Source organism: Sander vitreus, chromosome 8 (genome assembly GCF_031162955.1).
Source record: "Sander vitreus isolate 19-12246 chromosome 8, sanVit1, whole genome shotgun sequence".
Lineage (NCBI taxonomy): Eukaryota > Metazoa > Chordata > Actinopteri > Perciformes > Percidae > Sander > Sander vitreus.
The window spans coordinates 16,837,617-16,861,440 of NC_135862.1; the positions used below are offsets into that span (position 1 = coordinate 16,837,617).

At 39.4% G+C, this 23,824-nt stretch overlaps 3 protein-coding genes across 5 annotated transcripts; 1 reads left to right on the forward strand and 2 right to left on the reverse strand.

Moving 5' to 3' along the window:
- Positions 1–1,437: 1,437 nt before the first annotated feature.
- fancf (FA complementation group F) lies at positions 1,438–2,990 on the reverse strand. Its single transcript, XM_078257193.1, has 2 exons — positions 2,899–2,990; positions 1,438–2,597 (listed from the first exon to the last, which is right to left on the reverse strand). The coding sequence occupies exon 2, from the start codon at positions 2,541–2,543 to the stop codon at positions 1,527–1,529; it is 1,017 nt and encodes a 338-aa protein (XP_078113319.1). The 5' UTR covers positions 2,544–2,597; positions 2,899–2,990; the 3' UTR covers positions 1,438–1,526.
- A 297-nt stretch (positions 2,991–3,287) lies between these two features.
- On the forward strand, positions 3,288–19,767 carry gas2a (growth arrest-specific 2a). Of its 2 annotated transcripts, none has more exons than XM_078257195.1 (8): positions 3,288–3,547; positions 6,440–6,601; positions 9,202–9,332; positions 12,380–12,521; positions 13,789–13,852; positions 13,956–14,166; positions 14,254–14,361; positions 18,401–19,767. In XM_078257195.1, exons 2-8 carry the CDS (start codon positions 6,457–6,459, stop codon positions 18,608–18,610), a joined length of 1,011 nt encoding a protein of 336 aa, XP_078113321.1. In that variant the 5' UTR covers positions 3,288–3,547; positions 6,440–6,456; the 3' UTR covers positions 18,611–19,767. The 2 variants fall into 2 exon arrangements, with proteins under 2 accessions (XP_078113321.1, XP_078113320.1); XM_078257194.1 differs by having other exon boundaries at positions 3,289–3,575.
- A 269-nt stretch (positions 19,768–20,036) lies between these two features.
- svip (small VCP interacting protein) lies at positions 20,037–23,514 on the reverse strand. Of its 2 annotated transcripts, XM_078257205.1 has the most exons (5): positions 22,995–23,514; positions 22,627–22,677; positions 22,154–22,200; positions 21,607–21,726; positions 20,037–21,509 (listed from the first exon to the last, which is right to left on the reverse strand). In XM_078257205.1, exons 1-4 carry the CDS (start codon positions 23,055–23,057, stop codon positions 21,645–21,647), a joined length of 243 nt encoding a protein of 80 aa, XP_078113331.1. In that variant the 5' UTR covers positions 23,058–23,514; the 3' UTR covers positions 20,037–21,509; positions 21,607–21,644. The 2 variants fall into 2 exon arrangements, with proteins under 2 accessions (XP_078113331.1, XP_078113330.1); XM_078257204.1 differs by lacking the exon at positions 22,154–22,200 and having other exon boundaries at positions 22,995–23,505.
- Positions 23,515–23,824: the final 310 nt, after the last annotated feature.

A 23,824-nucleotide genomic window follows, 5' to 3' on the forward strand; every position in this document is an offset into this window, starting at 1 on the left:
AATTAAATGAACTTGCATATATATTTATAACCTAGGACCAATCATTGTTGGTTTACATCCAGCCAGATGCATATGTTCTTCATTGGATGGAAATAAATTGGTTGTGTACATGCAGCCCCATACTCAGTGACCCATGTCTGTCTCAACGTGAATTGCTTTCATGGCGTGTTAAACGAGCCGTGGTCGTGTTGGTGTTTCCTTCCGTACGGCGGCCGGGTCTCTAATCCGCTGTCTGCCAGAGTTATGTCACACACAGCTATTGTGGAGGGTTTGATTGAAGACGCCTGGTCTGACTAACTGATCCCTAGCCACAGAGCTGCTCAGACACACGGGAGAGGTCTGAAATGGGTGAATTGGCAGTCGAGTCACATGACTGGCATCAAGCCAATAAAAATGTTTAGTTTCAGAGGGAGCGCTGCTTCTTGGTGAAGAGGCAATATTGACAGATGGTGTGTGAGAAAGTGCAAATGATTTTAGGTGGGCACAGTTAGAAAAGGGTAAATTGGATTACACAATGCTTTTGCTTTCTTTGCTTTTTGTAATTTCTTTTTAGCCCCCTTTCCTTTCAAACCAATTTCTAGGCCCTCATAAATAAGCAGCTACATAATTATTTTTCAACAGTTCATCTATAATATATTTGGTAGAAAGGGGGGGATTTATGATGCTATAAATGAAGAAGACTTGAATCTTCAGAGACCAATTTAAAAAGTGTAAACTATTCACTGCCTGACAATTACTATTTATAATTTATATTATTTATTATTTAATTCAGTCAGATCACATGCTGCTACTGATGACAAGGCAGCATTTTTTTTTTTTATCTATTAATTCCATTATTACAAAGTAGATTTTACAAAAATATTTAAGCTATACTGTGAAAGAGACAGGGTAGTGCAACGTACTTTAAGGCTTTCAGATCCACTAAAGTGAGCATTTTAGAATACTGACATACATTTTTTATCATATTGTCATCCTGTAAATGTATCCAGTATGTTGTGCTTTTGATTCTCATTATATTTCACAAGTTGAAAAAAAATGCAACATAAAGAGTCAACGATTTAAAAAACAAAAGAAAAGAAACCTCTGTGAATGGCTAACAGTGTATTTTGCACTGAAAAGACATTTTTGCGATACTAATACTAGTTTTGGTATTGATACCAAAATGCTATTTTTTTTAACCCTCCTCTGTTAGAATATGAACAATGATGTTTTTCATTTAATGTTATCTAATCCAAGCAGCCACACAACAATTTTGCCTGGATTGGAAACTGAACTGAAACTGTCTGATTAGAAGTAAATGTGAATCTGAGCAAGCATTTGATGCCAGCTTTTAGTCATTGACAGCTTCCAATAATTTGTGCTATTGTCACATTTTGTTTGGTATGAAAACGTTTTGAGGTTTAATACCCATCCCAGGTCAAGCATTGCATATAGATATAAACAGACTACATTTGTTTATATATCGCATTACATTCGGCTACATTTCAGCATTTCTTCCATCTCCAAAGAAACCACAAGACTGACAGTCACTTGTTTAATGCTGACAGGAGGTCTCCCCACACACTCAGACCTCTGACATCAAAGTCCCCATCAGAAACTTTCAAAGCATTTAGCTCTTTTTCTACATCCTCCCTCAGAGAGGGACAGGCGTCAAACAAGGCCAGAAAGTGCTCAGTCAGTCTCTGGAAGGACACAGTTCGGGTTGTGCTAGTTTGAGCCCATTCACCCTCACTTATGCTGTACTCCATATCAGAGGCGCACTTTTTCAGCACATCACAGTATGCATCTCTAAATTTCAGGTGTTCTTTGGCCAGGTCTTTAATAAGTGTAGTAGGCAATGCAGAACACATGTGCTGCAGCACATTGTGTTCTTTCTGCAGCCAGTCCAAGAGAAAATCCTGTGAAGCAGTTTGTGCAGCAGAGTTTTTTTTTGTCAGCAGAGCTGCCGCGATGACCAGACAGAAATGTCCTGCTGCTCCTTCACATCCCTGGAGGACAGAGTCTACAGTATGCTCTGTCTGGCAGGCTTCAGTGCCTTGGCTCAGCAGAGCACCCAACCTCTCCATCAGCATCACCCCCTGCACCTCAGCATCAGCACCAACAGCTGACAAGTCTGTGAGAGGACTCAGGACTTTACAAGCAGATTTGCATTGAATAATGTGGCTGCAGAAGCCAGTAACATCCTGATACTCACTCTGCTTGGTAGTGTCAAAGAGTATCTTCATGATGGAGATGGGCAGCTCGGGATTTTTCAACAGCCCAACAAGCAACAAGTGCTGACACCGGGAGATGTCCGAAAAAGAGACTTCTGTGTAGCCAGGGAAGACAGCTCGCAAACTTTGATTTGTGAGCTGCAGCTGCTTCTCCATAGTCCTCCTTATGGCAGGGTTATTGTGAAACCTGGAGAAGAGGTGTTCGCAGTACCGTGCCCAGTGAAAAGCTCTGGACAGAGTTTGTTTATCCCACTGCTCCACCACACCGCTCTGCGCCGCCACGGCCAGAAGCTCCGCCGTGCTCGCCAAGTTTTTCAGCACCGCCTCCATGTGGCGCTCTCCGCGTTCAGAGTTCAGTCTCTGAGCGCCGGTGGTGGACGCTCACTGTGGAGGAAAGACACAACTTAGCTAGCTAGCTAAATATTCACAAAAAAACGGTCGGACGCCGAAAAACTGCTAAGCGTTATTGAGCTAGCTAGCGGGTTTGCAACAGGTTAGCTAACAGTTAGATTCGAATAACAGAAGTGAACGTTAAACAAGACTTCCGGTGGCACGTTTCAAAACAAAATCCATTTTAACGAATGGTGTCCAGTCCAGCGTTAACGTTACACACAAAAGACAGTATGGCACACTAGTAATGGAATATTTTGTAGGAATTAACATAGTTGCTTGCTGTTGTACTCACTTGTCTTCTTTTCTTTTCTCTCGTCCGCCTGCCTGTTTGTGCCGCTGTTACCACTGCGCATGTGTTCTTGAGTGCTAAACTTTGGCCAATTTATTTGCCTTCAAAATAAAAGCCACCGTTTTTAATGTTTTAATGTTTATAACATATTTATGTAATACATCTCTGCAATACCACAAAAAAAATACATCTAACTAGGATTTAAAAAAACTTTCATTCAAGCATTTTTGACAACAGATCATTCATAATTTTCATTAATTAACATTTCAGAGGGAAATGTTGTACTTTTTATTCCATTAAATCAGTGTATCGAAGGATTTAGTTTTCGAGCTGACCTGCTGAATTCAGTCCAGAAATATCATATTGAGGCAACACAAAGCGGAGAGAGGGAGGCATTGCCAGCAGGATCAAACTTCCCTCCCATTAGCAGCAGCAGCAGCGTGCTGTTTGTGTGTGTGTGTGTGTGTGTGTGTGTGTGTGTGTGTGTGTGTGTGTGTGTGTGTGTGTGTGTAGTCAAATCCTTGTGCAAATACGCAGCGAGAAAGACCTCCCCGGTCCACATTGGTTCAGCGTTTGGAGCCTGTAACCTGTGGGTCGGTGCACCGCGTGAAAAGCATGAAAACTGGGATCCAGCAGCTCGAGTGAGAGAAAGGTGCGCACCAAAGAATTGAACCCTCAGGGTGAGCACAGATAATACGCTTTTATTTGGCTTCCCTGTTGCAAAATGCATGTCAGTCTTTTGAATTTCTTCATGCATATTTTAGGTTGGGGGGTGTAACTTGTGTAACTTTATAGCTCCTTGCATGGGATGTGCGCTTAATGTCATATATCCTATAGCCTACTTAAAAGTGGGACTCAGTTAAGTCTTACTTCTGGACAGTTAACAGGCTGTTCTTGCTTTTTTATATTTTTCTCAAAAGTAATTCAAGGCCTCTTTAATTACACAGAATCTGACATATTTTCCTCACTTGCAGCTCTCAGTAATTTCGTTGGTTTTAATTAGTGGGTGCTCTGCAGTATTTCAGTCATAACTCATCAGACGTCCTCCTTTGATGCTATTTCCAGAGTGATTAAATGTCTGTTGTGGCTGTTTTTTATTTGTGACAGTTGTTGTTGTAAAGAAGGAGACAGCTTTAAAATCCTATAACAGTTGTAAATGAAATGTGCTGCAGAGTGTTTGAAGAGGCCAATGAAACGCAATCCAAAACCAATTTATTGCACTAAATTCCAACAACATATCTGTATGGTGCAGGAATAAGTAAGTTGTGTGTTTGAAATGCAGTTTGTTGATGGTGAAAATGTTTATAACACAGGGGTCTTTAATTGCAGGCCTGAGGCTGCCTATACTATTTTGAAATGATTCAGTCTTTAATAAATCATTGCAAGATCACAGCTAAGGATTTATGACACTGGTGCACTAATAAACACAAGAACAGTTATTGGAATGTGTGATATGATTTTGTGGATATACAAACAAACGTGCTGTAGGCGTATTGTACAGTTTAATGTTAGATCCTAAATGAAAATATTCTGCTTTTGTTGATATTTTCTGCTAGAGACTTTGTACTTTACTGACCACAGCTGATGATTACAATTTAATGCTTGAAAACAACTGACTCACAACACACACAGTACTTATCTGCAGTAGAAACATGCTGAGTTCTCTTGTTTAAATGGTCAACTCAGCCTCAAGATCAGTTTACTGTTGTACAGTAGAGGAGAAATGCATGAAGAGCGACGAGGGTGAAGACAGAGCCACTCTTGGTTTTTTTTTGATGTGATTCAACAGTCGCAACTCCCATCCATATGCCTGTCCTTGAGCAATTTGCAGCCAACTGTGGTAGGTTGTGATGGCTTTACTAAAGTCATGAGGCTTTTCAGACTGAGAAATGTAATATTTGTTTATCTCTGTATAATCTAATATCTCTGGGCTATGTAGTTGATGTTTTTCTGATTCTAATGCTGAGCCTTTAATGTCAGATTCTGAATCTGATTCTGAAAAATAACATCACATAAATGCCCATTGACAGATATGTCAAATACATGTGTTTTTATTGACACTAGTGAATAGGCTTGTATGAATGGACCTTGTATTGTGAGACATGAGATGTTGTCCCAGTGCCCTTGTTCTGTCTGTCAGCCTGCACCACAGTGGACTCTGGGAATGTAGCACCTGTGTGTGAGTGCTGCGCTCCAGAGTTTAGTGTGTGTACGCAACGAGGAACTCTTGTCTTCAGGAAAATAAGACAACCTTGGTTGGACATCAAGGTCCTGATGTCCAGGGTGGCACCACAGTGTGATTTGGTTACAGCCAACTCTAGAGGGACCTTGAAATGTTACACAGCTTTAAAGGTCAGATTCCTCACATTGTGTTACACTCCCTCAGTATTCAGAGGACATTTTCAGCCATCACAGACTATGAACTTATTGTTCATGGCAGCTTCACTTACTTGTTTAAATAGGATCTTCTTGTAATTTGCATCAAATATCCTGGTGCTATTTGCCTATCATTTAACATATACAATGTTCCTGCTTGTGTCTTAGCTGGAGGCAAAACTTTTTTTAAATGTAACAGCTTGATTTCCTTGTCAGAATGTGCACTGTATTTAGCCCACTTTATGTTTCTTTAATGAAGTCTGAGTATTTCATTTAGCAGCGATAGAAAAACAGAAAGGATGAGGTGGAACAAAAAATCCCATCAATAATCCTCATCCTCATCTATGTTGTCGTCTATGTAAATTTTCTGACTGTAACAATAGAACAGTTTAGATGTCTCTGTCAGCTCAATCCACGATCTGGCACAAACCACCTTTTAAAAGAACCCCATTTTTAAACAATCCTTAAAGAGTCGTTGCCCACTTTATTCTATTTTTTTCTTCCTAATTCTGAAAATAATGTCCACCAAACACTCTTTTCATGCTAGGTCTTACATCAGGTGCCCAGTTGTTGTTGTCAGTTACTCACTTGTCTCAGCAGCAAATCCACTAATGGAGTGAAACTGGATTGAGATGTGAAAGATTTTCACATTATAGCTCAGTCAGTGAACGCTTGGCACACTGTAGCACCATATTGGAAAAGTCTGTTAGAAATGTGTCATTTACTCATTGACTTCACTTTGCAGGCAGTGAGTAGCTGTTAAATGTCACTCTGAATATTGATGTCAAATGCAGTCTCTCCTACAGGCTGTGATGTCAGGCCCGCTGCAGTGTCTGCTGGATTGGATTGATTAGGACTCTATGATAGACTGTATCTGTAATCTGAAGGAGCTCTTTATTTGTGTCTGCTGTATGTTGAATAGTAGAGACACATGGTCTGAAAAATGTCCTTGGACATTTATAAGACATTCTAAGATTCACATATGAAGTATTGCTTGCAGATCTGCTGTAATGTATTACACAAATGTTACTTTTATTGTGTGCATTTCCATATTGAGTTCCTATATACAGTACATATAGACACTGAGGTTCTCTTTGCAGACTCACATTGAAGGTTAACATTGCGTCTGTGTTGTCTTTGTGTGTCTTGTCCTCCTCTCCTTCCTCAGGCCGTCAATAGGGAACCATGTGCAGCTCCCTGAGCCCCAAACAGCCCAGTGGCCCTGGCCTCACAGATATGCAGCAGTATCACCAGTGGCTGGCCAGTCGACATGAAGCCAGTCTGCTGCCCATGAAGGAAGACCTGGCCCTGTGGCTCACTAATATTCTTGGTAGGAAAGTCTTTAGCAACACATAAATGCATGGCACATCTGACTACATACTAATAATTCTGCCTTCCAAAATACTTTGCTACTTAATCAATCTAAAATTTCTGTTAATGGAAACTGTAGATCATAAGTCAGCACAGGGTTATTTCAGTGTATATATTAGGCTAAATGATCTAGGCTCAGTTCAATTAGCAGTAAAACATTGATTTACACCGAAAAATTGGGCCTATGTGGTGTTGAAATGTTTACTTTAATCTGTTGGTATTTGTTGTAGTTGTAAACAGGCTTTCTTGGAAGAATATCTTGCAATACACATACTTTAAAATAGTTATATTTCGTATTGTTGCACTATAGTGCCTCAATTATCATTTCCCACAAAGCTTGCTAACTTTGATAAATACAAAGTGTTGTTGCTGAGTCATTTAACACCCTGCCCTAGAAATAGCTTGGCTTTGAATTTCCTCATCTTCAACATTAATTGACCTGGCATTGCTGATGTAAACACCTTTTGCAGGGGACTGGAATCAATCTGATCCTCATTACAAACTATTTTAAAGTCAGTAGAATGTGTGAACCAGTTTCCCTGTTCACACACTCTCCCATAGATTTTCCTTAATTGAATAATGGCTGTCATTAAGAGTTCTCGAATAATGCATAGCCATAAGCAGCAGAAGCTTTGTGCAAGGCTGCTATTGCATAATAAATCACCCTGTGCAGTGTACTTTTCAACAGTGCAGTTACAAAACAAATGCATAAGGCATTCTGAGGATCTGATTTGAATTAAGTGACTTTAATTTAATTGGGTGTATGCATTCAATTAATTTTCAGGTTAACACATGACAAACTCAGTATGGTTTATATGAATATATAATATATTTCCCATATGGGGAAATGCCAATTTGCAGGTTTAACTGTGGCACCAGTAAGCAATCATTGTCCACGCAACAATGTACTCGTTAGCTAAAAACAATTTATTTCAATTCCTCTGCCATAATATAGGTGATAGTGTAAGAATCCAGCTATGGTTCGCTGAATTTCCAAGAAGCTAACTGTCTGTTCACTAGTATTTCAGGTATCTGCATTTTAAGATTTCTTAAAAAGTTTATAGTCTTTAAGAAAAGAGGCAGTCTGCCGATGCATGTCATTATTAGAGGCATTTTGGTAACACTTTACTTGAAGGTATCTACATAAGAGTGACATGACACTGTCATGAACACATGACACAGTCATGACACATGAAACCTAACTCTAACCATAACCATAACTTGTCATGACAAAAAACGAATGACACTTACTAAAAGAAGCGTTATGAACGTCAATGACTTGTTTATAATGTTTATGACACGTTCATGTCATGTCACTCTTATGTGGATACCTTCAAGTAAAGTGAAACCAGCGTTTTTTCAAAATTTGCTTTTGAAATACAGTATGTGTAGCTGCACTTAATATGGTTAAGTTCATTCACCCATTGTCTGTGAGTTACTCCATGGAACACCCTGCAGACTGTACACAGTCCCACAATATCTTTTTCAAATCAACTGAATGCCAGTATAATTCCTGAAACTGACCTTTTGTCTGTCACACAGAACAACTTAAAACAACTTTAGTATCTCCCCTGTTATCTCTGGCGGCCTGTGTGTTTGCACTGAAACCAGTTGAGATAGAAACCTCTGGGCTGCTGTGGTGAGGAATTAAGTACCAAAAAAGATGAGCATCCTGAGTGTTCAGCACCTAAACATTGTAAGAAAGAAGCGGCTGATATGCTAGCAGGGTTTATAGTTTCAGGTGGGAGGAGCAGTGCAGCATAACGAGTCCAATGATTGAGTGGGAGCTGGATGCTTTGTTATACTGATGAGTCATATTTCTGTTGTGATGGGGGCAATTTATAGGAGTGAGTATTTGAGTTGAAATGTTTCTCTCAGAGGCCTCTGGAATATATTTTCCTCACATAGCGAGGAGTGAGGGAGAGTTTGAGCTTATATGACAGGAGCTCCCTGAGTATTTCTCAAGATTTCAATCTCTCTTCTGTGGGCTCAATTACAACATTTGGAACTCATTAAACGTCAAAACCCCCAGACCCCTCCTCCTATAAGAAACAGAAAAGGTTTTTTTTTTTTTTTTAAATCTCTGCAGTTTCTTTCCACAGACACCCCCCCTGCCACCACCTCCTATTCACAATGATCTAACTATGAAGGAATGGTCCTCTGGAAGTCAGTCAACTGGACACCACATGTTGATCACCAATCTATCTCTGCAACTGTGCAGGATAATGAGGCATAATGTGCACAATCAGATGCCCCCTTTTCATGTGATCTTGTCTTTGCCACCCCACGGTGTACTACCAGAAATCCCCCCTAGATTCCCCCAAGTCATGTTGTAAAATGTGCATATTTGGCTTCTGCAGAGCTGCCTAAACCCAGCAGCACTGCCAAGCTCAATCAGTCAAGCAGTTTCTGAGAGTCAATAACATTGCATTAGGTTCAGCTTCAACTGGGAATGGACTGGAGAATACATTTAATTTACTTGAACTTTATTTTAAAATGAGCTTTTTTTGTTGAATTTATTGCTGGATTCTCTGCTTTCTTTATGTGTCCCCTGGTCAGGTCTGGAAATCACCGCTGAGAGCTTTATGGATCGCTTAGACAATGGCTTCCTGTTGTGCCAGCTGGCTGAGACACTACAGGAGAAGTTCAGGCAAAGTAATGGAGACCTGCCTGCCTCTGGCAACAGCAAGGTACAGAGAAACCTAAGGATTACAGTAGTCTGCCCTGATGACGGTTACAGTGTAAACACTAATGTGGAAGCCAAATCTTTGCTGAAAGTGTTCCTGGATTGACTGAGTTTAACTGATTCGACAGAGGATTGATTCTGAGAGGGGAGAGTAACTTGTATTAGATCATTTTGATTGACAATCATTATGGTCGCAACTATTTAAACAATCCTGCTGTTTGATTAGAAAAAAAAAATTGAAATCCAGACATACTACTGTAAGAAATACATGTTTTTTTTTTGTTTACTCAAATCCATGTTTAGTTTTGCCACATAAATTATGAAACATACTGATTATGGGTTATGGGACCAGACTGCTTGAAGACAACAGTATTGAAATGTTATTGACTCTCCCTGAGACCGGAAACAGCACAGGTTTCCCTTAATAAGATCAATAAGAGCTACACTTATAGAGTCGCTCCCATCTCAAAAAATTTTAATTTTATAACCTTTGGAGAGTAACACAGACACACACTGAGAAAACATAAAAATGGTAAATAACATTATATTTGATATCCACCCTGTCCATACTGTAGATATTACTTGTTGATTGGTTTTGTCAGCTCAGCAGCGACCATGAATCCCAACTTTGCAAAGAGCTCCATAATTTCAGAAAGCAGTGCAAAGGGTGGGATGGGGGCCTGAAGCCTTCAGCAGGAAAAAAAAAAAAAAGACTGGCATGGACACTGTTGGGGCCCCACATCCCCTGTGAGAATTGGCAAAACTATGTTAAATGTTCATTACTTGTAAGCCTTGAGTGAGGGTTTAATTCATTTTATAAGATTAAAGGGTTACCTTGCAAGTCGAAATCATATATTTTACTGGGTCAGTGCTCAAGAAAACAAACCGAGGGGCACAAATCCTTAGATTGTATCAGCTTCTGAGCTACTGCAAGAAGGTTTGATGTCTTCAGCCTATTACTGTCAAATCAAAGGAAAAAAATATTGTTTATGTATTTCCACTTGTGTCTAGTCTATAGACGTCCATACACACAACCTACAGTATTAAGCACATTTGCGTTGACTTTTGACTAAAACCTTTTTGATTAGTAGTCCAGAGGGACCAAAACGTTAAAAAATGGTGATGCTATAGCAAGGGCAGAGAAGGGGATTTACTTTTTTCCAATTTTGTGATATTTTCCAACGTACCTGCACAGAAGAATTGTTGGATGTGCAAATTGTTTCTTCGAAAAAATTGCCTTTAAACCTGAATTTTAGAGGTTAAAAAAAAAAAAAACATTATCTTGCAGACATGAATACTTATTTTTTAATATCTGTAGTGACTATAGGTATCTATACTTACTTACACATTGAGCTGACATCTGGTGCTCAGTGGGACAGAGGGAATCACTGATTAGTTTCTGTTCAGAGAAAAGGAAGCAGAATACTCTTGTTGGCTCTTGAGTGAGAGTTGTTGATGTTTGCACTGAGGCATTACTGTGCTGATGACGCTAAGTCTCCTGATCTCAGTGTGAGTGTAGCAGCACAGATGTGAGGAAATGCTTGAGGTCAGTGACCGTGGGACGGCAGAGGATCTACTGAAATACAGAAGCCTATTGATCGTGGAGGTCAACGCACAGAGAGAGTCCTGAGGCAGATTAAAAAAGAGAGAAAGTGGTCTACCCTGACCTTAACAGTCAAACAAATGTTTTTTAGTATATAGCTACTTGCAGGTCACATTAAGCGCTTTCAGTTGAATGAGCCATGAAAGATTAATCATGTTCTCCATGCCTGATACACTGGACTTCATCTTATGTCATTTTAAATGTATGATTCATATCAAACAGTTGTTACTTTATCAGTGTATCATGGCATTTTATACACTGTAGTTGTTTACTGTAACATTTGACCACATTAAAGATAACTTTCATCAGCTTGAAAGCTCATTATAAGTTGTGCGTGGAGTGGGACTAAGTGATTCCAGCAGAGAGAAACCTTTGCAGATGCTCGCATGTCTTCCCACATGTTTACATCAATCAATATCAACTGCAGATGCAACTGCAGATACATTACAATTTATTACCATACTACCGACAAGCAAAAGATTAACATTTTATGAAATATGAAATATGGTTATGAGAGTTACATAAGAAGATTGATACCACTCCTCATCTAATTCTCAGCAAAAAAGGAAAATTACCCTATTTCCCAAAATGTAAACTATTCCTTTAAAGTGTGCATGTACAGCTGTGAAGGCCGATATGTTGAGAACCTACATAAATCATTTATAATCTTCCTGAGTGAAAGAAAATTATGTTATATTTAAGCAAAGTACTTCCTTATCCTTATTGTGTTCCCGTCTCTCAAAACATAATGTCTTCCAAACGTTCTGTGCCTTCTGTGCAATTATTAGATGTGTAAAGGTGCAGATAATCCAGCAAGCCACCACAGAAATAACAACAAGCCATTCTGATTGTTAGATCAAACGAAACTGGCAATGTGGTCGACATTATTTCTCTAGGAATGCAAAGTAATTCAACAACAGAAAGGATCCCAGAAAAAGTCAAAAGGAGAGCCTGGAAAGAAAAGAAAAATACCCACAAAAGCCTGCATATTTCCAGCATGAGCTCATTGCACCTTTCTCATAGCACAGACGCACATATCCTGTATAAAACCACAGCGCGGCGCATAAATCTCTCAGAACAGACCGTGTGGGGGCTGAAACCCATAAGCATGTAATTTGATTCCAAATCCTAGAAGGCCTGGTAAAGTAGCCCCGATTTTCTAACCCGCCATCTCCCATATCGATCTGCATGGAAAGGTCCTTTCCTGAGCTGAAACCAGCAGATGGAGAAGAAATCAGTGTAGATAAAAAGTGTGTGGCTCTATGTTTTGATGGAAACTCACAAGTCACCCTGGTGGACGTTTGTTTTCTCTTTGTCAAACACAAAGTAAAAGTTTGTGCTCAGTTCTGTGTCTTAGTACTATTCATCAATTAAAGTTTCTTCATCTCAGGTTAATTTCTGTGTAGCGTACATGAAGACATGGACTGACCCCTCTATGTCTCTGGCAGAGTATCCCCTATCGGAGGATACCATGTCGGCAGAGTGCTCCCTCCGGTTCCTTTTTTGCACGGGACAACACAGCCAACTTCCTGGCCTGGTGTCGTAAGGTTGGAGTTGGAGAAACCTGTCTGTTTGAGTCAGAGGATTTAGGTGAGTGTACTCTTTTTCTGCCCTAAAAATCGGAACACTAGAAAATCTAAATATTGGACAAACAAGGTCGTCTTTATTCAAGCTTCAGATACAACACAGTCAGCCTCTTTGTCAGGCTGGCACTGCCAGGGCATTGGACTCAGATTTCTATCTCCTGTGAATGGTGTGATTGTGCAGGTAGAGTATCACGCAGGTTGTACTGATTCCCCCTCTTCCCCTCTGAGGCTAAGAGGACTCACATCTCCAGTCTTCACTTCAACTCCTCTGACATTCACACAAAGCTCACAAGGGCAGCAGTCTGCTGGGAGCAGCTCTACCTGACAATAAGGACGAGGGCTTCTCGAATACTGTGCTCATGCACAAAATGTCTGGATAAAACAAAGGGAGCACAGGCAGTAGGGTGTGGTGTTAGTGAGAAACTAGGCCAGTGCTATGCAAATGTTTTCCTCAGCCCAGAGTGGGTGCATTCTGCTCTCTTCATCATCCACACACTCACTGTGTTATCTATGTCTCTCTAATCTATTGCAAGAATTTCTTGTGTGTAATGTCACTGAAATATGCTCGCAGTTAAGACATACCTGGACTGAAATAATCAGATGTACAGTAAGTGACCCTGCCAGGAACAGAAATACTGAGAATATTCATACAATCTTGTAACTTCTGGCTAATGGCTGCTCGGCCATCGCTAAGCAATTCCAACTATGCAAATCATTTCTGAAGGCCAAGTCACACACACACACACACACACACACACACACACAGTAATTCATCAACACTGCGGTAGACATGTAATTGTGATATAAAATGTTGTGAAAATACTTGTGAAAAAAACAGTAACAGACTTCTTTCTTTCTTTGTCTCTCCCTCTTTCTTCTGTTATTTCTCTGTGTGGATTTATCAGTTTAACAGGAGATGTAACAACACCAGGTTTGCTCTCATGCAGTGGATATTTTTGTCTATAATGCATGGTGTGGTGTGTCACGTGTAACTTACATCTTGTCTCACTGTCTGGTCATATATTCTGTGAGGTTAAAATAAGCAAGTCTATACATACATGCCATATCTGAACATTATTCATTTTCATTTGATTTGGGATAACCAGGATTGCAGGGAAGAAGAACTTTGAATGTATGAAGTTCATGAGCTCATTTCTGTTTGCATCTTACCATCACTCAGCGACTCATCCTCACTCATTGCATTTTTTCCAGAAACCATACAATGTCTATACTGTAATTCCCCAATGCTAAAACATAATCTCTTCCTGTAGTTCTTCATAAGCAGCCACGAGAAGTGTGCCTCTGTCTTTTAGAGTTGGGACGGATAGCATCACGGTATGGTCTTGCTTTTTATATTTTGTCTTTATCTATGACCAATTTACCATATACTTTTAATTCTACACATGGAATTACATTACTTGTTGTTTCCTTGGTCTAGCTACAATGTGGAGCCTCCTGGCCTTATAAAACTGGAGAAAGAGATTGAACAAGAAGAGAAAGCACCTCCACCACCTTCATCACCTGTATCCCCAGCTCAGCCCCGTCCTCTATCTCCCTCTTTATCTCCATCCCTGTCTCCTTCCCCATCTCCAACTCCTACCAAAGTCAATTCCAGCAAGAAAAGTACAGGGAAGCTGTTGGATGATGCTGTAAGTTAGCAGTAGTTAACCTCTGCCTATACTTTTGATATTAAGTGGTAAACAGCTGTAATATGTTTATCTTTGTGTGTGTTACAGGTAAGACATATCGCTGATGATCCCCCCTGCAGATGTCTGAACAGATTCTGTGTAGAGAGACAGTCACAGGGTCGATACCGTGTTGGGGAGAAGATGCTTTTTATCCGGGTGAGTTTATCACGATAAGGTTTAGATGTATGCATCTGCTTTCAGTTTCAACAGCAATAGAAAATAATTATCAAAATTATTTACATAGTTAAACGTAAGAATACCACACAGGGAAAAAAAATCCTTGTTTCATATTAGCAGTGTATCTTCTGTACTTATGTTAAATTTTGAGGTACGCATGCATTTATTTTACTTGCGCTTTAATACATTTTAGAGGCTAAAATTGTACTTTTTATTCCACTACATTTTTTTGACAGCTATAGTTACTGATGACTTTACAGATTCATATTTACATTCAAATCATATAATCAGCATCATCTATCCAAGAGCATTAAAAAAGTTAAAATTAGCTCCACTTTGACCAGCACCAACATGAAATGTTATATACACATCAATGTATAATAAAACACTGTATCTGTCACGAGTACTTTTACCCACAATACTTTTGCATGTGTTCTGTTACATACATTTAGCTAATAACCCTTCTGTACTTTTATTGTGAATGGAGGACTTTCACTTGTAGTAGAGGATTTTAACATTAGCTTAGTAGCTTTTCTTTAATAAAGTAAATAATAATAAATGTAAGAGTCTAAATACTCCTTCTTCTCCCTACTTTACTTTTATACTGTTTGCTAGCTTATTGTCCAGATATGCATCACATTGTTAGAATTTAAAAAATAAATCCTGCAAAGTAATTAGTAACTGCAAATGCTGGATAAATGTAGTTGAGTAAAAAGTACAACATTGCCCTCTGAAATGTAGTAAAAATATAAAGTGGGTAATAATCAAGCGGAGTGCCTGTGTCTATAAACTTAACTGGACATTCACTTTTTGTACTTTATCACTCTACTTGATTTATTGGGTTGATATATTTTACAACATAAGACAAGGACAGAGGAAAATCCTCACACATATGACACAAGTTCGCATTTTTGCTCATGAAATTTCACCCATTCTATTAATTTTAAATCAATTCTGGGTTGATAACAATACGGTCTCACACTGCAGTGCAAAACCCTCTCTATTCACACAGCATATGGCAGTATGTTGATACTTGAGCTGGCTTTGGGATGAAAGTAACCCATTGTGTCTGGATAGCCCGCCTTTGCTGTGAGGTCTCATTTACTGGTAATGGTATTCCGACAATGTCCATCTTCAGCCAAACATAATGTGGCTCACTGGCTATAAAGGGAAAATAACACCCACACATTTTCATATGATCTGAAGTTATTACTTTGAAAATATTTTACTAAGCTTTATCACATCTTGTAATCACACTGAATCTATCAGCCCAGGAAATGTTACTCGACTCTCTATGAGTGGAGGGATAAAGGATAGTGGAGGAGGATAAATGGAGGCTAACACAGATTAGAGAAGTAGCATTGGTCCCCTTCGGATCCTGGTTACTTGGCAACCCACAACCAGGATTCACGCCTCTAAGAATGTGATTCATGCTGACGGTATTTGTGGAGACGTTCAAAAGAGAGTTTACTCTTGGATGTCCTCTGCTGTCAGCCCATTATATTGCAACTACTAATATCAAATCTCAATCAAATCTCCGTTGTTGTAAGGTTTAGATGAATACAGGTGTTTTGTAATATTAGTGAGGACAATGAGACTCTAATTTCCTGCTAGAATAACAGAAGATACTGTGTAAATCTGAATATGTATCATCATTTCATGCCTTTTTGATGACTGAATGCTTCAGTCTTCACTGTGTTGCTGAGCAACCAAGGACAAATGGTGAGAAGCTCACAGTGTTGGTCCAACGCAGGCTTCAGTATATAGTCTACCTTACATGTCAGGACAAGTACATTTTATTTATAAAGATTATATGACAAATTTAGTTTTCCTCTTTTATTTCTTCTTTTAGTGTTATTGTTACATACTTAGTTCTATTGTATTGCCTATTTTATTGTTTTATCCTATGCTTATTTGAATATTTGTTTACATAGTTTTGTGTGTGTAGCGTGGAGTGGGGCTACAACTGCATTTGTAGTGCAATCCTACATTATAAAATGATAATAGAGCTAAACCTTGATCTACAATCTGTACAGCATACAACTCCCTGTATGCAGAGACCCTTGATTTAGCCTGATCAGCCTGCACTCACAGTCAAAATGCTTTAATTAAAATTCCTTAGATTGTTTTACCCTCCGGCAGCTGCTTCCACTGAAAAGGCGTGAATCAGTAAGGCCTTTTCAGTGTCTGTAGCAGTGGCATGCAGCGCATATAAGAGTCTACTCCACAATTATCTGTACATGACTGAGAGACTGACCTTCTCAGCTCCTGGAATAAATGAGGTGCTTGTAGCCTCAACAAGGGGGTAGAGTAACATCACAGTGTTTGTGAAAAGTGCTGTCCAAGCTCAGCCCCGGGCCTCTGTCCTTCTCTGGGCTGCAGAGGAGGGAATGGGCTCCAGCAAGGGTCTTGTCCCAAAGCAACGTGATTGAAACCCGTCTGCACCACACAGGTCCATTAAATCTACAGTAACAAAGCCTGAAGGCCTGGTGCTGGTGATTGGAAGCACTGCCCCACCAGTGCCCTCTTGATTGATTCTTTTAAGGGGCTTATAAATGTTGCATGTTATGCTGCTCGAAGGCAGGAAGCCTCATACCTAGCCAGACTGAGGCGACAATCTCATGAGGTAGTTTACCCTTTTTATCAAATTATTTAGTTTGGTATTTGTCTGAATCACTCTCCTACTGTTTGTGTTTTGAAAGATAAAATATAGCATCAATCCCAATATTCTTAATAATAATCTGTTTGTTTACTATTTCTTTTGAGATGGGCATTTGGTAAATAAGCTCCTTTTAGTAGAGGTATAATGTTGGGTTAATGAGGTACAGGGGTAATAAGGCTCCATAATAAGACAGACATCAATTTTATGTACACAGCCTCTGGGGAATGTGAGTGTCTGAGCATCCAATATATTAAAGCCTTTTATTTCTTCTTCTCTTTATTATAATGGCCAATGTTGCCTGGTACCCAACCTTAAGAATGTGCCCTGTGGCAGGTGGCATTATTTTGAAGCAAATGTTGCAGATTGAACAATGAAATAACACTGCATAATAATTCCTTGGTTAAACAGAGTGTATAATGTAAAAAGCCATTGTCTGATTGTCAGTCAGTCAACCACTTTGGTCCAGACTGAAATCATACCTGCAAACTAGTCACTTTTCGGCGAAAATCGCCGGTTTGAATGGGAAAATGTCATCCACATGAATCGTGTAGATCCGAAGAGTTTTTATTTGGCGGGGGGGGGTCCAAGACCCGGTGCTAAAACGGCACCGGTGCCTTAACGACTGTTATCTACCGGACCGAATAGCAACGCATATTTCGGTGCCTTATTTCGGTGCCACTTAAATGCCTACGCTTCTCTCTGATGCTCCGAAAACGGACTGAGTTTGCAGGTATGTGAAATATCTCAACAGCTATTAGATGGACTGCTATGAAATATTGTACAGCCATCATGGTCTCCAGAGGAAGAATCCTGATGACATTGGTGACCCCTGACTCCTCTAGGCCACCAGCAGGTCAAAGTTTAGTTAGCAAATGTTAGCATGTTAAATTTAGATGGTGAACATGGCAAACACTATACCTGATTACATTAGCTTGTTAGCATTTTATTGTGTACATTTAGTTCAAAGCATTGCTGTGGCAAAGTAGTATCACAGTGCCACCAGCCCGGCTGTTCTTCCTTAGTCTTGTTATGTTGTTATGCAATTCCATAAATCAAACAGTGAGATGAATCAATAATTCTGTTTGTCTGTAGCCTGCTCAACATTAGGCTGGTAAGAGATGGAGAAAGCTTCCCTCCAGGGACATCAACCAGTCTGGGGGCTCCAACATCAATCAGCAATCTCTGACATCCAAGCCATGCTTAACTGTTCATTGAACTTCTGCCTGAGAACCAAAGCCTCAATCAGTAAATTGACATTAGTCTTAAAGAAGGAAGGGCTCAGCAACAACCACGTAAAGCTCTCCTTTGAAACGCCGACATCAGAAGTGACCCTATAATCCTATTTTTTTTCTGCAGATGCTGCACAACAAGCATGTGATGGTGCGTGTTGGTGGAGGTTGGGAGACCTTTGAGAGCTACCTGCTGAAACACGACCCATGTCGTATGCTCCAAATCTCCCGGGTGGAGGGTAAGACGTCACCCATCTGCAGCAAGTCCCCCAACATCAAGGACCTCACCCCTGACAGCTACCTGGTGGTGGCGGCCCACTACCGCAGCAAAAAATGAAGACGTGACTGAAACCTGCCATTCATAAAAGGACACAGAGGATGACTCTTTACATTGTTAACTCGCTAATGGACGTGGCTATAGATCATATCCCTGTTCTTATACATATTATGGCTACATACACAATAAAATGGATGTTTGTGAGCAGATTAAGCCTGGAATCACACCGGTAGGCCTTAACAATGTGCTTCATTTAGTTTTACAGAACTGAATAATGTGTTAATCATTACAATATAATTGAATTACAATTTAGTTGATCAGGCCTACCTGGCTGTATTTCTACATGTTAAAATTGTTTTCTGAATGAAATTAAGTAAGTGGTGGAGGTTTCAGGGTCCTTAAGAAGCTAGTCTTCCTGGGCAACCTGGTGTATGTGATAGTAGAAAGCAAGTAAACATTTCCCACGAAGGCAACATATTGTTTTCCTCCCTTTTTTAATATTTCCATTTGGCTGATAACTTTATCCTAACTGCCTTATAGTACAATGAATAACAAGTGGCTATAGTTGGCACCTCAAGTTGCAATTTGAACTTTAACTATGACAAGAGAAGAATATGTGGAAACTTTTATATATATACTTCTATAGTATTTTTGTAAAACTGCCAAACCTCCACTAGTAACCAAATATTGGTCTTAAAATGTTATGGCTTTCTCTTTATGATGTATTTTTTTTTTTATTAGGCTAAGAAATGAAAGCAATGCTTAGACCGTTCACATGTTAAATAACTATTCTATGAAATGCATTTTTATACTATTATCATTTTAATAATTACTCATTATTAGGAAACCTGTTTGATATCATTTCTATTGTAAGAACATGGACAATCACCTCTACAAGATGCAGTATTTAGTTCATTGATTTATGATTGATAGTAATACAGTAGATTTACTCATACGAGGCTCTGCAATTCTTTAATGTGTTGCATGTTACTGACCCCTAGAGGTAGTGCCACCATTGAGGCTTTGGTTTAGTTTCTTACAATTCATAGATTCATGACATTATCATTCAATGTATTAACTTGTGGAACTTTTCCCCTGGAAAAATAATAAGCAGGTTGGATCAACATCACTAGCTATGCAAACAGGCTTGTCTGTGAAGCACAACCGTCCAATTTCTGTTACAGATGTAAATTTTCAATAAATTCTCAAAACTTTAATCTTCATAATTCAAAATATCTACATAGTCTGTAATTATTTTCAGCAGGCCTGGGTAACTTTTCTGACCCAAAATCGAAACTTTAGGGAGGAGTATGCTTCTTCTTTTTTTAAATATATGCAATACTGGAAACATACTTAATTAACAAATCAACTAAGGGAAGTTCTGTTTTTAGCAAATATCACTGATAATTTTAACCAAATCTAACTTTTATCTGAACTTGAATCATCTTTCTATAAAACTGTAATTGTCATGAAATCCACACAAAAGTAGCAGAAATGTGATTTATTGTAGCAAATAACATTGGCAAAGCTCCGGAAGCATCTAAGGATCAAGTGAAGGCTTAAAAATGCACTCAGTTAAGCAAGTCAAAGTAAATACTTCACTACGTACACTACACACTTCACTTGTTCTTTTCCTTCAGTTTTTTCCTGTTTCCATTTTAGTTGACATGAATCTCTCCCAACATAGTGAGCGAGCATGTTGGCTATTCACCAAATGTTGAAAAACTGTGCAAAGAGATGTCTAACAAAAGCTTCTGTTTGTAATACGGCAATTCACAAACACATTTCACATAATTTAAATTAAGCAGGCATCACATCAGTGTTTTGCATACATTGTAATTCAATGCAACAAACTCAAATTGTGCAGAGAAAAAAACTAAAAGGGCTTTTTTTAAAAGGATTAATGGCAAAGACTAGTGCAATAGGCCTTGTTCACAGTCATTAACGACGTTTCCTAGTGCACATCCTTTTCATTTTTACAGGTTGGAGAATGTTTTAGTGTAATATATTATTCAGCAGTAATCTGTAGCAGCTGCATACTTTGTCAAGTATGTAGTATGTACTTCCTTACTGAATCACCAATTTAGTAACACATATGACGTTGCACTGAGTACAAACTTTGTTGTCAAATATATTCTCTACACAATGTCAAAAACACAATACCTGGCATTGCCTTCCTCAACAACAAGGGACTCCCATGTGACATGTGCACTGCACTGGTCATGAAAACCACCCAGGGACAGGCAAAGCACATTACAAGTTCAGTACAAATCAACAAGTTAGAGCACTGTTTGCATGAGTCTTGCCAACAAATAGAGCCCTAAATAAGGTGAAATGAGTGTTAAATGGGTGCTTTTTGACTGTGTACTAATCCTACAAAAAGCACACTTAAATATATGTAAACATAACTCGGTTTTACTTGTGAAATTTGTCATTTGCATTACAGATTTTTGGAAAAGTCATACAAAACGTAATGTGATCAATGTGTATTTACAGATCCTCCACAATGAGAACCAAAAGCAATGTAGTGAAAAAGCTGAAAAGTGTTGGACAGCTTTGTCTTAATATGACTTTAGTCGAGATACTGCTGGACTTTATAATCATATTCTTTTGTGTTATCTAATGCTGTTCACTGTAAGGCTGGATTATCAATTGTCAAAGAAAACTACTACAGTAGCATCTGTATTTGCTTGCACATGTCTGTGTCATCCCTAACTGGCTTGTATAACTTGGCATCCAGGGGGTAAGTCCAGCTGTTCTGTCTGTGATCACTTCAGATTGTTTGGCAGAAACCATGACAACTGTAGCTGTTTGTCTCAGAACATCATAAAATAGGCACACCCAAAAATTCAAAAACTGGACAGCAGTTCAAACATCTTTCAAGTCATCTTGTCATCTATTTAATGTTGTTTTGGACTTCAGAGTCAAGACTTCATCTTGATTTTCAGCCAACTTGCCACTAGAGAAGAAAGAAGGGAAAACCATCAAAACAATCTCCTGTTGATCATCCAGTTGTTCTAGAAATCACACCGCTTGAGGATAAACACAAAACAAACCTTCAACCCGCTGCCCCCACCACCAGACACTGAGGTTGTCATCGCCTGTTTTTCAATCTCTTCCCGTTTTTTCTTTTTCCTCTCGACAGCTTCTGGATTTTTAACACCCCTGTACGTTGTCTGAAAAAGAGAGTGGAATATGATCAAGCACTAACTCATTTACAAATAATTTAGTCTTGTTGATATGTTATAAGATATATACATTCTTAAAAAAAGTGCATGTTTTTTAAAAGCATTTTAATCAATAATTGTCCACACATTTTACTTTTCAAAAAGCACAAGGCATGTTCAATGACAACTGGCAAAGGGGCATTCAGCTGCCAAATAAGGCAATACAGACACATGAAGGGAGCAGCTAACTGAAATGTGACTGTGGGTTAGGGCTCAGTGCTTTCATCTGCAGTAGTCAAAGTGTGAATCGTCAGTGTCAGGGAGCTTTAAAAGGGGAAAACAGTGATTTGGAGCAGAAACGTGGAAGTTGAACTATCAGCCAATCCAAAAGATTCACTTGGCAAAGAAGAGTTTTCATTCTGGTAGATGAACTTACCTTGATACAACTTTAGCATGGCTCTTACGGGTTTGCAAGTGGCTTTTCTGTATAATAAAAAATCACTCAGCGCACTGTCATGTGCATCTACCTTGAATGGGGTGTATATATGTAATAGCAGGCTACAAAGTAATGCTACATTCAGTTACCAGATTATTCGGTACATCTAGCTAAAACCAATGCAGTCTAAACAAACATACAGTAAATCATATATTTGTGAAAGTTCTAATGTTCAGTTTTTAATTAAACTGTTTAAGATAACGGCTGAGCTTTTTGGTTAATTTGGAGTCTGTGGGGTTTTGCTGTTGAATTGTAAAGCGAAATGAAAGCCCACAATAAATCCTACCTTAATGATGATATAATGTATTGCAAAACAGTTACTTTTAGCTAGATGTACCTAATATTTTTTCAACGAAGTGTATTACTGTATTATACAAAAACAAACACACGCAAGCACTTATAAGTTAACTTACCTCTTTTTGTCTCTTCTCAGCAGCCTCAGCTAATTGTCGTCTCCTTGTGTCCTGAAAAAATACACATAGGAAACTTCTAAGCTCCAACTGTAAGCAGGCAGTCTTTTCTTAATATATACCTAGCTAGTTAACGTACTGTTTTGGGCCTGGGAGCATACTTTACATGCTAGTGTTTACAAAGGCTAAACACAGTCGACGCCTATTGGTGTCCGAAGTACTACAGATGAGTCACGTTAATCACATTCACACTGCGTTAAATTAAATTTATTTGCGTCAATTCATATATTATTGTTGCAATCCACGTGCGACATTGTGACTATGTAGCCAGTGACACAGCTGGTAATAAAAGTTTTAGTAAATAAACCTACTGGATCTGGAGTGACAACAACGTCGTCCGCTGCTCCACCAAGGCACGGTAAGCACATCCCCATACTGGAGTTGTTAGTCCAGGCAGTAAAAGGCAACGAAGAATCAGTGTATCGGTTTACTCTAACTAGGTAGTAGCTACCTAGCTAACTAGTTGGAAAGCCAGTTTAAAATTGGTGGGCTGATAGGGTAGGCAACCGAGGCAGCAACTTTTACTCTCAGCGGCTGTTTGGTTGTCTGTCATACCGTTACCGTTAACGTCAGCTAACGGCTTCTGTTAGCTTAGCTACAGTAACGTTAGCATTCTAGCTAACAGCTAACTTAGGCTAACACAAGCCCTGTTATTCTCCAAGCCACCTAATAAATTATGTCTCCTTACACCTCTTGTTTAATCGCGTCGACATTTGGAAAATGTCTGTTTGAAGGTCAGACTGTCAAATATGTATCCCTCGAAGTTTGTTTTGGTCAGAGTTCAACTGTCTGACTAATATGCCAGGGTATGTTCAATAACGTAAAGAGGCTCTCACACCGCCGCGCGGTAACTCGCCGCCTCTAGTCATTTCAATGAGGGGAAAGCGGCAAAGGCGGAAGCGGTTTTGATCACAGCGGTTTGGGGTATGAAGCGGTTGAGGCCAACGTAAACGCTCGCAGATTTGCTCTGCCGCCCAGAGTTTACCGTCCCGAACTTCTAGCGGTAACGACCGTATGGCAGGAACCGCTTTTAAAAACGCATTGCTTTTTTGGGAAACGCTCTTGCAGGTAACGTTAGGCGGTTGTCAGTGCGGTTGCCGCGCGGCGGTGTGAAAAAAAACCTTGAAGGTTAGTATGGAAT